At 38.2% G+C, this 17,596-nt stretch overlaps 2 protein-coding genes across 2 annotated transcripts; one reads left to right on the plus strand and one right to left on the minus strand.

The window, feature by feature from the left end:
- Nucleotides 1–228: 228 nt before the first annotated feature.
- On the minus strand, nt 229–2,028 carry LOC126593572 (phosphoenolpyruvate carboxylase kinase 2-like). Its single transcript, XM_050259673.1, has 2 exons — nt 1,177–2,028; nt 229–887 (listed from the first exon to the last, which is right to left on the minus strand). Exons 1-2 carry the CDS (start codon nt 1,952–1,954, stop codon nt 841–843), a joined length of 825 nt encoding a protein of 274 aa, XP_050115630.1. The 5' UTR covers nt 1,955–2,028; the 3' UTR covers nt 229–840.
- Nucleotides 2,029–9,428: 7,400 nt separating this feature from the next.
- On the plus strand, nt 9,429–14,428 carry LOC126592920 (cell division cycle 5-like protein). The gene is made up of 4 exons (XM_050258726.1): nt 9,429–9,873; nt 10,131–11,840; nt 12,426–12,707; nt 13,376–14,428. Exons 1-4 carry the CDS (start codon nt 9,697–9,699, stop codon nt 14,141–14,143), a joined length of 2,937 nt encoding a protein of 978 aa, XP_050114683.1. The 5' UTR covers nt 9,429–9,696; the 3' UTR covers nt 14,144–14,428.
- The last annotated feature ends 3,168 nt before the right edge of the window (nt 14,429–17,596 follow it).

The following is a 17,596-nucleotide window of genomic DNA, read 5'->3' on the forward strand; positions in this document are numbered from 1 at the left end:
TTCCAGGTCCTTTGATGTAATTTTACAAATGGGTAAAAATGGTAGTAAAAACTTTATAAACTAGTGGAGTAGAAAGATAAGACAACGGAGTGGGTTTATCAGAACTCATAAAAAAATTTCTTACATCCGGCCGGCCGTATACGGCGGTGCACTCGCAAACACAACACAAAATTAAATCCACCACTAGAAAAGAAAAAGAAAACTCAGATTCCGAGTTGAACACTCACATTTCGTAGACACAACACGAACTTATTCCTCATATTCCGAGTTGAACACTCACATTCCGCGGATTCGTACAACGTTTTTGGTACACAAAACATCGATTTTAACTTAAAAAGTAGCACATAAGCTATGGGAGTAGTTTGCTTTCTCACTTCCGAATCTCTGTCTGACCGAAAAAAAAAATAAAATAACAAGAGAAGGCGGGGAAAGACAAAGGATCCCCATAAACCCCATTTTCTATCTACATTCTCAAGATTCTCTCTCCACATCTCCAGGCTGACTGATCATCGTACTCTTGACAGTGAACTCGTTCCATGAAAGATTGATTGGAATTGATCATCTTCGCTTGACGGTGAACTCGTTTCATGAAAAACTGATTGATCCATCTCATCTTCTACTGTAACGTCGTTCCATGCAAGTCTTTCTCCTTCTACTTCTGCTTCCTAGCTAAAAGAGCTCTTGAGAGGAAGAGGGGTTTCCTGGATCCATTGACGGCAGGATTTTCTGTTTTTTTTAGAGAGGAAAGTGGGATTGCTTCGTATTCACATAGATTGGATGGATTTGGGATCTATGTACTTGGATTTGGTTCATTGACATGACTGACCCAAAAGTCAGATTTTAGTCAATTGGATTTGCTTCTCCACCACTTAAGATCCATGGGTGCCCTGAAATTTTTCACAAAGAAATAGACTTTATAAGTAATTATAGCTCGAATTTTAGTTTTCGCGGCTCCAATTAGTTTAAAGTAGAATATCGCTGCTATCAAACCAAAAGAGAAAATTCAAAATCAAGTTTCAAGTTATTGACAGGTGAAAATATACAAAATTTAAAATTTAACAAAAAATCTTAGATTTAAAAAAAAAATGAATTAACAAAAACCCAAATCACAAGATGGAATTTTGGATTAAATTCAACCAAATAAATTAGAAAATTAGAAGAAAGTAAGAAACTTACTAAGTGCCTGGTCAGCAGAAAGTCTTCGGGAAACGTCTCTGGAAATCATCTTCCTCAACAGATCCTTCGCCGCCGGCGATACGGATCGGAAGACCTTCGGCGGAAATCTCAAATTCCCTCGCAAAACCGCCTGGAAGATCTCCGTCGCCGACTCGCCGCAAAACGGCGGAATCCCGCCGAGCATTATGTACATCATCACGCCGGCGCTCCAAACATCGATCTTTTCATCATACTCCCTGCCCATCAGCACCTCCGGCGCAACGTAGTACGGCGTCCCGACCACGCCCTCCATGACCCCGCCGTCGCCGGCCCACTCCGCCGACCCGAAATCCGCGAGCTTCAAATTGTTCTTCGAATCAAACAGAACATTCTCCGGCTTCAAATCCCTATGAACCACGCCGAGGCGGTGGCAATGCGATACGGCCTCGAGCAGCTGCTTCATGATCGCGGCGGCCTCGGGCTCCGAGAGCGTGCGCTTCACGACCCGGTCGTAGAGCGTTTCCTGCTCGCAGAGCTCGAGCACCATCGCGAGCGAGTCCTCGGTCTCGAAGACGTTAAAGAGCTTGAGAACGTTGGGGTGCGGAGACAAAAGGGTCATTATCTTGGGCTCCTTCTCGAGGCACGCGCGGTCGGTTTCGTCGGTAAGGACCGATTTGTCGATGATCTTGCATGCGACGAACTCGGCCGAATCCGGCGAGAAGGCTCGTACGATCGTGCCGAACCGGCCGCGGCCGATTTCTTCGAAGAGCTGGTAGGAGTTCTTCAATGTGTCGTACATTTGGGGGGATTTTTCGATTAAGGCCGTGTTTGGGTGGTGAAGTTTTGGGCTTTTTTTTGTTGTTGCAGGTTCTTTGGGGTTCTGAAGATTTATAGGAGGAAGAAAAATGGAATACTCCGAAGAATATTCGGTTTGGTGGGGTAAAGGTGTAAATTTACTGATGTTCCCAGTGGAAATTGGACGGCTGCGATGTACGGTACACGTTATGTCACATGACGTTAATACCCCTGTTTGTTTTTGCTTAGGTTTCAGTGTGCGGAAATGGAAAAAAGCCCAATTTGGGAAAATTGGTTTTGGTTCCAGAAGAACCTTCAAGAAATAATTAAAAAGGGAGGATATTCCTTAAACCAAAACGAATTTTATTATTTTTAGAACAAGTTTAGTAACCATTAACAAGTATTTTCAGTGCCGGAGCCCGATCCAGTACATTAAGAGTCATAATAAAAATGATTAATTTTTTTTTATATTTTATATCCAACTATTTGTGTTATGTCAGTTGGTGTAACAGGTACACTGAAAAATCTCTTCTTTTACTGTATTTTTTTTAGTGTTGAGGTGTGAGCGATTATGAATTGTTTATTGAAACGGAAAAATATTATGGTTAATAAGTACGGTTTAATTGTATAAAAATAATAATTACATCGGTATGAAATAAACAAGTTTGTTGAGTTTGTTTTTATTTGAAACCCTCTTGTTTTATTTTGGAGTTGGGGTATGACTCATTTGGTTGTCAATTTTCTCTTTTAGAAAAATGAAAATTATAAGATTTATCGAAGATCATACCCAAATCCAATTGTAATCCGTTAAACTGCTTTCATGTAATTGAGATTTCCTTTTTTTTTCTCAAGAAAAGTTTAGAGGTTGGTTTAATACTCTACTTGAATCCAATTTTTTAAACTCAAAAACAATTTTCAAATTTTAGGCCTTAAAAACTTATTTGGTATGACTATTTTTAAAAACTGAACTCAAGACTAACTAAAAAATATAATCTATTATCTAAAAACATAAGAAGTGAGTTTTTAAAGTTTTTAAACTTAAACTCACTCATTTCTTTTCTCTCTCTCCTCACCTCTCACTCCAAATCTATCGCTCTTTTCTTCTTTCTCCTCTCATTTTTTTTTTACCTTTTTGTCTCTCCTCCAATCTGCTCTCTTCATTCTCTCAGTTATTTCTCTCACTCATATTCCTCTCTATCTCGTCTGATCCTCTCTCTTCTTTTTCTTTTCTTCAATCATTTCTTACTTTATTTCCTCATCTCTCCTCTTTCTCCCTCTCAAGCAACCCCCTCTCTTTAGATCTCTTTGTTTAGTTTAAGTCTTAAGATTTAAAATTTTTAAATTACAAACCAATCAAGTTTTTGAGTCTTAAAGAAAATTGTTTTCAAGAAATGTTTTTAAGAAATGTTTTGAGAAATGATAAAAAATTTCAAATATGATACCAAACAGACCCTTAATTATTGGATTTGGATTTAATTGAGTTATGGTCCTTTACACGAGTACTACACTAACGATAGATGATATTTACAAATTAATTATGTGAACAATTTTAAATAAATGGGGTCATTCATTTGGGCTAAAAGAGTGTTCAATACATATGAAGTACATTATCTGAATAGTAGAATACTTCAAAACAAAATATTTGAAACTACAAAATACGAATCTCAAATGTAACAAGAAACTAAAAAAGCAAAGGTGTTTATGTTGGGCACCTTTAGGCTCACATAATGGCGCAAGTCGGAAAAGAAGCCGCAAAAAGCTCAAGAGAGATTGAGAAGCTCAAGGCCAAAGGGGCTTAAAAAAGGTTAACCCCAAGTACTAAAGATATGTGAGGATCGTTCCAACCACCAAAGCCACATAAATTGACGTTTAAACATGAAGTGAAAAATTTATATGAAGAGTCTAACTTTTGCTGGAGTCCCTTAGTATTCTTCTTACAGAGTATCAGTCTCAAAAGTCCTAGTCATGCAGAAACTTACACACGATAATACCTACACGAAATGCCTTCTTCCCAAGTGTACTTTGGGCTCCACAGTAGCATTAAGTAGCTGTAGCACTTTTCTGCCAATTTGGCATAAACAAAACAAGAACAAGAGAGCACCATCTTGTCTGCTATCACTTCCTCATCCTCTCCACCTTTTGATGAAACTGAAACTGTAGAAAAAGGTAACTCAAGACAAAAATGAAAAAGAAACTAAAAAGAACAAAGTGGAGGAAGCTATTCCGTACTCTTTGCAATGTCACCATCATCATGTGTCGATCGTATGAAAAAACAAACAATAGCAATTGGTCCAGCATTGCATGCATTTTACTCACTCAAAGCATGGAACTGGATGATGATCGGATGTCACTTTCTCCATGAAGGTGGAGGCTGCCGTGGTCCGACCATTTTTCATAGGTGTCTTAAAGATAAGGATAATGTTCATTCATATATTTTTCTGTCTATTAATTAACAAACTATTTAGTCTTGATCGTCGATGTATTATGTTCATGTAACACCAAATACGCTTGCAGGTATATGTCTAGTTGAGTTTGCTATAGCAGTGCGTTTCTTCTGCGGCAATGAAGTTTGAATTTTCTTTTTGTAATTTAGATAAACTTAATACAAAACATTGATTGTATCAAAACACAAAAATACGCATCAGTACTTAATGCATAAAACTGTGACATTTTATCCGTTTGATTATAACAACAAGAGAAATGATTTTATACCCTTCATATAAAATAAGGAAAACTAATGAAAATGATTTGAAAACTTTGAGTTTTAACGATAAGGACAAAATAAAGGGTAAAGTGAATAGTATCATGATTGACTTTTTAGTGTAAAAATGTGGTTTTTCGTTAAAGTGAACAGTACTGGGAGTTTTTCGTTAAAGTTCCCTATAAAATATAGCTTGCTTTTCTTTAAAAAAAAATTGATTAGTTGGTAGTTTTATCACAGCAAACCACATTTTTGAGAGATGGAAATGATTTTATACCTTTCATATAAAATATAGCTTGTTTTTCTTTAAAAAAAAATTTGATTACTTGGTAGCTTCATCACGGCAGACCACATTTTGAGAGTTGGAAATGATTTTATACCTTTCATATAAAATATAGCTTGTTTTTCTTTAAAAAAAAATTGATTAGTTGGTGGCTTCATCACTGCAGACCACCTTTTTGAGAGCTGGAAGGATTTATAGAGACATTTCAGTCTCTTACTGATTACCATGTGTGATTCACTAGGACCAAGAGTCAAACCCCAAAATGTGTCGTGGAATACAGACCTAAAATTCTTTCCAACCACTTAACCATATTTGTGATAGTTATAAAATATCACTTGTTTTAAAACACTAAATACGCTTCATACTTAATGCTTAAATTTGTGAAATTTTATCCATTTAATTCTTCTTGTGACAATGAGTGAAGTGACGTTAATTAATAAGCTATCGAAAGGTATCAAAAGTGGGGGGACTGGGTAACATGCACTTTATAATTATTGGAGAAGCCTCCACTATGTCATTGTCAACTTTTCCAAAACCCTAATCTTCTTTTGTTTGAGTGAAATTATATTCACACATTTCAAATTATTTTTCTTACATTTTTTTAATTTTTTAATATTTTCCACTCACCACTAACACTTGATAGAAAAATATTAAAATATTAAAAAAATGTGAAGAAAGTAACTTAAGGTGTGTGAATATAATCTCCCTTGTTTTATTTTCTCTTATTGCTCCTAATTTTTATAACCTAAAGTTATTGCTATATTTTTAACAATTCACTGAATAAAAGTTAAGTGCATCTTTAAAGATGTAGAGCAACACAATGGAGATATGTTTAGGGGAAAATATAAGGACCAAAACTTTTAAGATATTATGCTTAAAGTTAATTAATTAAGTAGTGCAAAAGCTAACTTCATGCTTAAATTTAAGGAAACTTTAACGAAAAGCTTCCGGTACTGTTCATTTTAAGAAAAAATCATATTTTTACACTAAAAAGTCAATTCTGGTACTATTCACTTTACCTTTATTTTGTCCTTATCGTTAAAACTTAAAATTTTCAAATCATTTTCATTAGTTTTCCTTAAATTTAAAGATAACTACTTTAGGATGTACTGCTGTGGAGATAAACTCAACATTCAGGCAAGCGGCCTGGTGATGTGGTAAGTATTAGTACGCCCTGCAAAGTCACAAATTGATCTCTTTTTTTTTTTTTTAAAGGAAAAAAGAGAACCACGACAATTATCCTTTTCATTTGAACCAAAGGGAAATAGGAAAAGTATCCAGCGTTTTCTCTTTTGGTGAGCAATTTAAGCATGCTGGATGTCGTCATGCATCACGTTAAACATGTCATTATTTTATGTTAATCACTAATCCTCGGTTTCATTACTTTGATTTTTCAAAAATGCTTGACGTTACCTGACTGAATGATTTAGCTAGATCAATTATTTAGATTCTAATGTAAGCACAGTATGCTTCTTTTACATGATTAACAATTCCCTATCATATTTCAGTTGCTTGAGTAAGTGATGATGTAAGTTCTATAGAGAGCTATACACTTGTTTAGATCTTGTTAAAGACGTGAAATTATTAGAGATTGGAATTGACTATGTTTGTTAGATGATAATTAAGGAGTTTGTATAATTAGGGTTACTAGCAAAAATAGTGACGATAATACTCGAATACTTCTTATGGATATGAATGATGGATGTTCTCTGTGATAAGGCTTAAGTTGATAAGGATCACACAATGGGAAGTGTCCTTCTTGATCACCATCAAGGGTCCCTGCACTCTCTCTACACACGCAAGAACACAGAAACTCAGGCCCCATTCACTGAGCTATTGCATACAGAGAGAAGAGCAGCAGAAGAATCGTAACCCTAGCGAGAAGCCTTCTTCAGGTAAGTGGTTACTGTGGTACTGTGAATATGTATTCCGTTTCCATTGTTACATATATAAATATTCTTATAAGTGAGCTAGTATATAGTTCAACTTCTGATTATTATAAACAATGGGGAATATGAGTTTTCTCACTCACTGTTAGATTTGTTTAAATTTAGAGATTTGTGTTTAGCCAATATACAAATCTCGAAATATAAACTCGTCTTTAATAATAGAGTGGTGAACATTAACACCATTTGACGAGAGACTTTCTAGTGTGTCAGGAATATAACCCAGTATACAAGTGTATACAGTTTAAAGGAAACTTGAAATAAAAAAAAAAATTCAACCAATTATTACACCAAATGTACCGTGAGCAAAAGTACACTCAACAACTAAATTAGAGGAATTCCCCAAATAAGTTTAAGTTTTTTCTTTTTTATTAATTTGTTATTCCTTTGGGGGAAAATCCATTGATAAATGACATCTCATAATAATTAAGCAGTCAATTATTGTTTGTTTCTTGGCCAAAAAAAGAAGGAAAATTAATGAAAATGGTTTGAAAACTTTGAGTTTTAACGATAAGGAAAAAATAAAGGGTAAAGTGAATGGTACCAGGATTGACTTTTTAGTGTAAAAATGTGGTTTTTCGTTAAAGTAAACAATACCGAGAGCTTTTCATTAAAGTTCCAAAAAAAAAATGTTTGTTTGTTCATTTGTTTTTTTTTAATACATCGATATTTTTACATACTAAGGGGAGCATGAGTTCAGCTAAGCCACACAATAGACAACTTAATTTGATATTGAATTCGTCATCTACAAGATTCGAACCTAAGACTTTTCACTTCACTTGGAATACCATCAGCTGTACAAAGTTGACATCAATGAACATCTTCTTATCCTTCTATTTAATATTATCCCTTAATTTTTCTTTGATTTATTCGAAACTATTTCCTTAAAATATAAAATATATGATGATCAATTGATCATGACTAGATACTAGATAGTATGGCATCACTCAATCGATATATACGTCATGCATGGATAGTAGATGTATAAACTCGAGAGAGATGAGTTTTATACATGACGTAATATTATTAGTGGGTTTTTTTTTATCAAGATTGCCCCTGAAATTGAACATTCCAATCAAAATGAAAAATAGAAAAACAATCAATTTGGTCCCTGAAAATGGGTTTGTATAAAATTCATTTCATAGTATATATACTTAATTGACTTAATCGTCTTAGTATATATATATATATAGAGTGTTAGGTTTGTACACATGCATTCCGGGTTCAAAACTTCCCCTTTTCTAAACTAATGTAATAGTTTGTAACCCAATCTCTACTCTTAATAATAGACTTAATAGTAAAATTAAAAAAAGAAAGTGTGACTGAATCATCATCCTAGAATTAATCGATGTTGTTGAGTACTGTCTTTAGATGGTCCGCCATCGCGTCAAGATTGCCCGGCCGGACATACAATGAAATAAAGAATTACTGGAACTCTCGCTTGAAGAAGACGAAACTCGAACGTCAATGTCCGAGCTAACATGCATCAATTTTCCCAATACAAGAAGCATCAGGAACCTTTTTTAGACTGGATGACAATCATGGTCATCAGAAGCACTTGTTGTCAAAAAGTACTTTTCCAGGGTTAATTCAGCCTCCTTTCTCTTCCAACGCTGCCATACCGATCCCGAAAAATGTTGGTGACCAATATTGAAGACATGGATTTCTGATACGACCTATTTGTAATAGCATGAGAGCCTTCAAAGTGTAGTACTGCATGCTGGAGATGCATAGCAAAGGTAGAGTGGCAGAAAAGTTCGAAATTTTGGTTTCAGTTTTATAAAGGTTGTGTTAAATATGGTTAGCATTATAACAAATATATGAATGAGAATTTCAATATACAATGAAGAAGAGACTATGAAACAGTGTTGGATCTAGAATTTTAAGGTTGTGTACGTTAACAGTGCGTGTAGCATGCAAAAAAATTCAGATGAGGAAAGTTGTTGACCACTTTGTGGTTCTATTGTCATATGCATTCATGCATGTCGAAAAATGCCAAACACCGAGTGTTGTTAACATACCCTACCGAATATTGCCAATATATTCCTTAGAAGGTATTTTATCAGTTACTTGATGGACACAAAAATGTTCCATGTTAGACATTTAATTCGCAAGGAACCTTCACATGTATTTTTTCCGGCCTTTAGAGGATTTTGAGACCACCTAGATCCCTATGTGGAACTGTCCATGCCAAGAAAACCTGTGACTTTTACGTAATGATAGTAATTCATGTTGTGCATGATAGTTGAGGGATACTATTAGCTCTTTCATACTACAATGTTGCACGATGATCAAATCCGTTTGCTTTCTTGTTCACCCTTGTACTATCAAATCATAAACCGTTTAACAGTGTGATTAACATTCTCGACGTGGTACTACTGTCATTCAGCCCAATCCAAAATAACTGCACCCAAGATCAAATAGTTTGGGCTGGTCCAATATCAAACCCATATTTCATATCTGGGTCGGGTCGGTTGGGTTAAAACCATACCGACTCGCTAATTTCTAATTGTAATTCCCCTTCCCTCCTCCAAAACGATTAGTAACTTTTTTTTTTTTTTTTCAGATCTCCAAATTTTATCCGCTCTTCTCAAATTACAGAGAGCTGAAATATCACAGTGGGAGAGGGGAGAGAGGAGAGATAGAGAGATGTGCCCGCGCGCAAGGGTGTTATCAAATCCAGAAGTCGCCGATTCTTAAACCCCCTAGGGATTTTCCGATTACCTTCTCCGTCGCGTCCCAGTCGAAAAACCCTAGGGTTTTGGGTACCAATCGTCAATTTATTAGGGTTTGAATCGAAGAAGAAGTAGGGCAAGATGAGGATTATGATCAAAGGAGGCGTGTGGAAGAACACGGAGGATGAGATCCTCAAGGCGGCGGTCATGAAGTATGGGAAGAACCAGTGGGCTCGAATCTCGTCGCTCTTGGTTCGCAAATCCGCTAAGCAGTGTAAGGCGAGATGGTACGAGTGGCTCGACCCCTCCATCAAAAAGGTAATCTTTTGCTTTACTTTTTTGATAATTTTTATGCATTATTGTGATTTGTGTTCTGTTTTGAATGTTACATGGTGAAAAATTGCTACTTGAGCTCTTAGGTTTTGTGTGTCGATTGTGGGAACCGATTTCGATTAGGGTTTATAATGTTTGGTTATGCTCGCATTCATTTTGGATGCTTAAATAATTGATTTGCAATGAGGTGGGAGAAAGTTATGAAATTTGTAATGCTGTTCATTAACCCCCGATTCTTGCAGACTGAGTGGACTAGAGAAGAGGATGAGAAGCTTCTGCATCTTGCTAAGCTCATGCCTACACAATGGAGGACCATTGCCCCGATTGTTGGTCGTACACCGTCACAGTGCCTAGAGCGGTATGAGAAGTTGCTTGATGCAGCCTGTGTTAAGGATGAGAATTATGAACCGGGTGATGATCCACGGAAACTGCGGCCTGGAGAGATTGACCCAAATCCCGAGTCAAAGCCTGCTCGTCCTGATCCTGTTGATATGGATGAGGATGAGAAGGAGATGCTTTCAGAGGCACGAGCTCGGTTAGCAAACACTAGGGGAAAGAAAGCTAAAAGGAAAGCCAGGGAGAAACAGCTTGAAGAGGCCAGAAGGCTTGCTTCGCTGCAGAAAAGGAGAGAATTAAAGGCTGCTGGCATTGATACTAGGCAGCGAAAGAGGAAAAGGAAGGGAATAGACTACAATGCGGAAATTCCCTTTGAGAAGAAGCCTCCTCCAGGCTTTTATGATGTTGCTGATGAAGATAGACCAGTGGAGCAGCCTAACTACCCTACGACTATTGAGGAACTCGAGGGGAAGAGAAGGATTGATGTGGAAGCACAGTTAAGAAAGCAAGATATTGCTAAGAACAAAATTGCTCAAAGGCAGGATGCTCCATCAGCTATACTGCAAGCCAATAAGATGAATGATCCGGAAACAGTTAGGAAGAGATCAAAACTAATGCTTCCTGCACCCCAAATTTCGGACAATGAATTGGAGGAAATTGCAAAGATGGGTTATGCTAATGATCTTGCAGTTGAAGAATTCGCTGAAGGTAGTGGTGCAACTCGAGCTCTTCTTGCAAATTATTCCCAGACACCAAGGCTAGGAATGACACCTTCACGAACGCCTCAAAGAACACCTGCTGGTAAGGGTGATGCTATCATGATGGAAGCAGAAAATTTGGCCAGGATGAGAGAGTCACAGACACCATTATTAGGAGGAGATAATCCAGAGTTGCACCCATCAGATTTCTCTGGGGTCACTCCTAGAAAAAAGGAAATTCAAACGCCAAATCTGATGCTTACTCCTTCTGCAACTCCTGGAGGTGGTCTTACACCTAGAACAGGTCTTACGCCTAGAGTTGGCATGACGCCATCAAGGGATTCTTTTGGCATGACCCCAAAGGGGACTCCCATTAGGGATGAGCTTCGTATCAATGAAGAAATAGATACACCTAATAGTGCAAAACTGGAGCAGCGTAGAAACTTGCAGTTTGGTTTTGGCAGTTTACCACAGCCTAAGAATGAGTACCAGATTGTCGTACAACCAGTTCCAGAGGATAATGAAGAACCTGAGGAGAAGATTGAAGAAGACATGTCTGATAGGCTAGCCAGAGAAAGGGCCGAGGAAGAAGCACGCCAACAAGCATTACTTAGGAAGAGATCGAAAGTATTGCAGAGGGAGCTCCCTAGACCTCCTTCTGCCTCATTGGATCTCATCAGAAATTCCTTGATAAAAGCAGATGGAGATAGGAGTTCATTTGTTCCTCCTACTCCTATTGAGCAGGCTGATGAAATGGTTAAAGTAGAACTTCTTAGCCTACTAGAGCACGATAATGCCAAGTATCCGTTTACTGAGAAAGTAGACAAACGGAAAAAGAAAGGTTCCAAGCGCAGTGCCAATGGACCTACTACTTCTGTCCCTGTGATAGAAGATTTTGAAGAAGATGAACTGAAAGAGGTATGTTTTTAGTTCCTCTTATGTGTTATTCCTTTTCTTTAAGTGGTGATTTTTTAAGGTTATTTTTATCTTGTTTTCATATGTATCCAGTTTCCACCCTTATATTGTGGACACAGATGCTTGGTCGTGGTGGTACTGCCTTTGTTTCTTCAATTCATTTTCTATTGATATAGGATAGAGAATGGTTCTTGTGTATCTGGGTTGGCAAACATCTTATCGTGTTTAAGCATTACGTTTTGTTGAGTAGCAATGGCACTGTTAAAAGCAGCTGTGTGGGTAGGGTGATATATTTTGATCTGTTAAAATACATGAATTCATAATTCATGTTTATGTATCCCAAGTTTCGACATAGATTCTTATAAAAAAAATAATTTATGTATATCAGCATACATATGATAAAATATTTTTCTTCCTGTGCAGAAATATCTGATGTGTTATATGAGAGAGTGAGACTAGTATTCAATTCAATTCATTTGTTGACTGTTTATATTTTGACCTGACGTCTTTTGATTTTACAGACTACCTTTGAGCATGTCTAATGATTATATAGTTCCATGTTTTTTATGATCGCCATGTTATATGCAGGCTGATTCATTGATAAAGGAAGATGCAGAAATTCTTCGTGTTGCAATGAGGCATGAAAACGAAACCCTAGATGAATTTGTTGAAGCACACAAAACTTGCCTGAACGATCTCATGTACTTCCCTACTCGTGGCGCTTATGGTCTATCAAGTGTTGCTGGAAATATGGAGAAGCTTGCAGCTTTACAGAGTGAGTTTGAGAATGTGAAGAAGAAGATGGATGATGATATCCAGAAGGCAGCAAGCATTGAGAACAAGGTTAAAGTTCGCACATATGGTTATGAGGTATGCTTGCTGAATCTTTTGATTATAGAAACGTATTTTTTTTGTTAGAGCAAGGGCTTTGGGTGCATCTTTTTCGAACATGTTATGCTGATTTCTTGGGTTTTTATTCTAACTTAAGCTTACATCGTTAGTTCCCTTTGAGAGTTGAAAGTGGGCTTTTTATTACTTAAATTTTAGAACTGTCAATTAACAGAAATTTTGCAGCACTTTCAAAAATTTGAGCATTGTGCAAGATTCAGAGGCATTAGTCTTGTAATATAAAATTATAACCTCTGCTAATCTATGAAAGACCTCATACTTTAAACAATTATTCAAAGAAATGATGCTGGACATTGGACTCCTTATATTTAACCTTTGGCATTGAATAAGATTCATCACCATCTGATGTTGCACAGAACCCAAAACATTGACATATAAAGTTGCTAAAAAGAATAGAATGATATCCGCACACCCTTTTTCTCCTTGTGCCACCCTTTATTTCTGCCTTTCAATTCTCCGCTGATTCACTCAATCCAAAGGCCAGAAATAAACAAGTGACTGCAATAGGAGAAAAAAGGGTGTTGCAATCCCAGAGAAGAATACCCTACAATTACCTTTGCTGCATTTCATCATTTTTTTAAGGCCAAATTTATAGATTATTAACTATTTGCACTTTTTTTATTGTCCAGATGCGGGCTAAAGAGGGTCTCTGGCCAAAAATTGAGGAAACGTTTAAGCAGATCGACACTGCTGCAAAAGAACTTGAGTGCTTTAAAGCTTTACAGAAGCAAGAAAGATTAGCGGCAACACACCGGATAAATAATATCTGGGAGGAAGTTCAGAATCAAAAGGAGCTTGAGCGGCAACTACAGAAGCGGTATGGCAATCTTGTAGCTGAGGTGGAAAGGGGACAGCAGCGCATGGATGAACTCAGAGCAGAAGCAGAAAAACAAGAAATTGCAGCCAGGAATTCTGATCTGGAGTTGGCTGAGGCTACAGCAAATGTGACTGTTCAACAGACAACTGAAAATCCTGATCATGTAACTGCTTCAGACGAGCCTGGAAATGCTGTTCCCGGTGGTGCATCTCATGTTGAAGGAACAAATCAACAAATGGATGGTGTGCAAGAACAGGCTTCAACAGGCCCAGAAGGTGATATGGACAATGATGCCAAAAAGGTTCATGCGACGCCAGCGGATGATGTAAACTTACCTGATAACATGCCTTCTGCTGTTGAGGGAGATAACGTTTCCGACAGTGTGGTTGCATCTGAAAACCTGAAGGTAAATGATCCTGATGTATGTAAGGATCAAAAAGTTGAGATGCCACAGAACGTGACAGAAATTGAAGGCACTGTCCAAGCAGCGGGGGACGATGGTTTTGCTAACGGGACTGCCGCGATTGTTTCTGTTGAGGGAGAGGTGAATTCAACTGAAAATGCAGCACCACAAATCTAAGCTCTAGTGAACTCAGCCTGGTTTCGGTGATGAGCTTTAGCGAATCAAAATGTTGGAACGGATTACCAGGTGCGAGCAGGTTACAGATACGCTATAGTAAATCGAAAACTGTATCCTGGCTCATGAATTCGGGATGTTATTGTCATTTTCGATTTCAGAACTCTGGAAAATCCATATGCTTCATCTGAAAGAACAATTAAGATCGTTTCTGGTTTTTTTACGGTGTAACTGTTATCAGATTGAGGAACTATATTATTGTTGACTGAAAGAAAAGAGATTTAAGAACTTGGAATCTCTTTGTTTTGAGAATCTAAGTGGGTTGGTAGTAAGGCAAAGGATCTAGAAAACTCAGGGTTTAAACTTTGGTATTCGGGCACAAATAGAACGAGAAACGGTGTTGGCATCATCGTGGACAAGACCTTGACACAAGATGTTGTAGATGTCAAGAGGGTAGGAGATAGAATCATGGCAATCAAGATTGTAATAGGACAAGAACTTATCAATGTGATTAGTGCGTACGCACCTCAAGTAGGGTTGGATACGAGTTCGAAGGAGAAATTTTGGGAAGACCTTGGAGACTTGGTGCAAGGAATTGCTCAGACGGAGAAGTTATTTATAGGAGGAGATTTAAATGGACACGTGGGCAGGGAGACAGGCAACTATGGAGGTTTTCATGGTGGCCATGGTTTTGGGGAGAGAAACGAGGATGGGGAAGCTATCTTGGATTTTGCAATGGCATATGATCTCTTCTTAGCCAACACCTTCTTTAAGAAGAGAGAAGAACATGTGATCACCTACAAGAGTGGGTCGTCAAAAACACAAATAGATTTTCTTCTAATGAGGAAATGAGATCGTATAACTTGTAAGGATTGCAAAGTTATACCAGGAGAGAGCGTGGCTAATCAACATCGCTTGTTGGTGATGGATGTACATATCAAAAGAGTGAGACAAAAGAACAAGACTTGGAAGTGCCCAAGGACTAGATGGTGGAATCTAAAAGAAGAAAAACAAGCCATTTTCAAAGAGAAGGTAATCACCCAATGTGTGTGGGATAGAGAGGGGGAAGCTAGCCAAATGTGGGATTCCATGGCTAGTTGTATCCGAAAAGTAGCAAAAGAGGTATTAGGAGAGTCCAAGGGCTTTGCCCCACACCAAAAGGAATCTTGGTGGTGGAATGAGGAGGTACAAACAAAGGTGAAGGCTAAGAAGGAATGTTGTAAAGCCTTATACAAGGAGAGGACCGATGAAAATGGTGAAAAGTATAGAAAAGCGAAGCAAGAGGCGAAGAAAGCTGTCAGAGAAGCTAAGTTAGCGGCTTACGACGATATGTATAAACGACTAGATACCAAAGAAGGAGAGTTGGATATATATAAACTAGCTAGAGCAAGGGAAAAGAAGACAAGGGACCTAAACCAAGTGAGGTGCATCAAGGATGAGGATGGAAAGGTTCTTGCTACAGAGAACGCGGTTAAAGACAGATGGAGAGGTTATTTTCATAATCTTTTCAATGAAAGACATGAAATGAGTGCTTCTTTAGGGGAGTTGAGTAACTCAGAAGAGTGTAGAAACTACTATTTTTATCGTCGAATCCGGAAGGAAGAAGTGGTTGTAGCTTTGAAGAAGATGAAGCATAGAAAAGCAATAGGCCCAGACGATATACCAATCAAAGTGTGGAAAGTTTTGGGAGAGACAGGTATAACATGGCTCACTGACCTTTTCAATAGGATTTTGAAAACGAAGAAGATGCCAAATGAGTGGCGAACGAGCACTTTGGTGCCTATCTACAAGAATAAGGGCGACGTACAAAATTGCATGAACTATATGGGTATTAAGTTAATGAGTCATACAATGAAGCTCTGGGAGAGAGTCATTGAGCATAGATTGAGGCAAGAGACACGAGTTTCGGACAACCAATTCGGGTTCATGCCAGGGCGCTCAACCATGGAGGCAATCTATCTCTTACGAAGATTGATGGAAAGATATAGAGATGGGAAAAAGGATTTACACATGGTCTTTATAGATTTGGAAAAAGCGTATGATAGGGTCCCAAGAGACATTCTTTGGAGGATTTTAGAGAAGAAAGGAGTACGAGTAACATATATCCAAGCTATAAAGGATATGTATGAAGGAGCAAAGACTGCCGTAAGAACTCATGAAGGACAAACCGAAAGCTTTCCCATAACTGTAGGATTACATCAAGGCTCATCCTTAAGTCCTTACCTTTTTGCGTTGGTAATGGATGAGTTAACAGGACATATTCAAGATGATATTCCTTGGTGTATGCTTTTCGCAGACGATATAGTGTTGATAGATGAAACTTAGGAAGGGCTAAATGCAAAGCTTAACCTTTGGAGAGAAGTGTTGGAATCTAAAGGTCTTCGCCTAAGCCGATCAAAGACAGAATATATGGAGTGCAAGTTCAGTGCAAATGGAGGCCAAAACGAGTTAGGGGTGAGGATCGGAGATCAAGAAATACCAAAGAGCGACTGTTTTCGTTACCTAGGATCTATCTTGCAAAAGAACGGAGAATTAGATGGAGATCTCAACCATAGAATACAAGCTGGATGGATGAAGTGGAAGAGTGCATCTGGTGTGTTGTGTGACCGCCGTATGCCACTGAAGCTCAAGGAAAAATTTTATAGGACGGCAATAAGGCCGGCGATGCTGTATGGTACAGAATGTTGGGCGGTGAAGCATCAACACGTACACAAAATGGGTGTAGCGGAGATGAGGATGCTTCGTTGGATATGTGGGCACACGAGAAAGGATAAGATTAGGAATGAGGATATCCGGGGTAAAGTAGGAGTAGCCGAAATTGAAGGAAAGATGAGAGAAAATCGGTTACGGTGGTTTGGACATGTGCAAAGAAGGCCTACTGACGCTCCGATTAGAAGATGCGACTATGGGACAGAGGTTCAGGGCCGAAGGGGTAGAGGAAGACCTAGGAAAACTTTGGAAGAGACTCTAAGAAAAGACTTAGAGTACTTGGATCTAACGAAGGACATGACACAGGACCGAGCACAATGGCGTTCTAAGATTCATATAGCCGATCCTACTCAGTGACTTGGATTTTCCAAGTCTCCAACCGAGAAGTTTTCCTCACTCGGAAAATTAAGGGAACACTACCCCAACCTACATGCTCCACTCAGAAAGCTTCAACATACAAGCTTCAACAAAAGAAAATTCAAAGAACTTAGCGAAGAAGGCTTTGGTGTATTTAACACAATACGTTGAAATGAAGGAAAACTTATTTATTGATAACCCCGATAAGCTACAAATATGTACATATACATGAGTCAAAATAAACAAACAAGATGGAGCCTTCACAAAGGTTGCTTAGGAGAAGTCTCAGCAGTCGGTAGAGCCCCAGAAAGAGAAGGCATCGAAGGGGGATCATTCGGAGCCTCAGTACTGGACAGAACCCTAGAAGGAGGAGGCATTAGAGGTTGATCA

Source organism: Malus sylvestris, chromosome 12, assembly GCF_916048215.2.
Source record: "Malus sylvestris chromosome 12, drMalSylv7.2, whole genome shotgun sequence".
NCBI lineage: Eukaryota > Viridiplantae > Streptophyta > Magnoliopsida > Rosales > Rosaceae > Malus > Malus sylvestris.

Coding starts and splice junctions, on each gene's coding strand:
- LOC126593572 (XM_050259673.1), bottom strand. CDS start 1,954: ATGTACGACACATTGAAGAACTCCTACCAGCTCTTCGAAGAAATCGGC. Junction 888..1,176: donor TTCTGCTGACCAGGCACTTA/GTAAGTTTCTTA, acceptor GAAAAATTTCAG/GGCACCCATGGATCTTAAGT.
- LOC126592920 (XM_050258726.1), top strand. CDS start 9,697: ATGAGGATTATGATCAAAGGAGGCGTGTGGAAGAACACGGAGGATGAG. Junction 9,874..10,130: donor TCGACCCCTCCATCAAAAAG/GTAATCTTTTGC, acceptor CGATTCTTGCAG/ACTGAGTGGACTAGAGAAGA. Junction 11,841..12,425: donor AAGAAGATGAACTGAAAGAG/GTATGTTTTTAG, acceptor TGTTATATGCAG/GCTGATTCATTGATAAAGGA.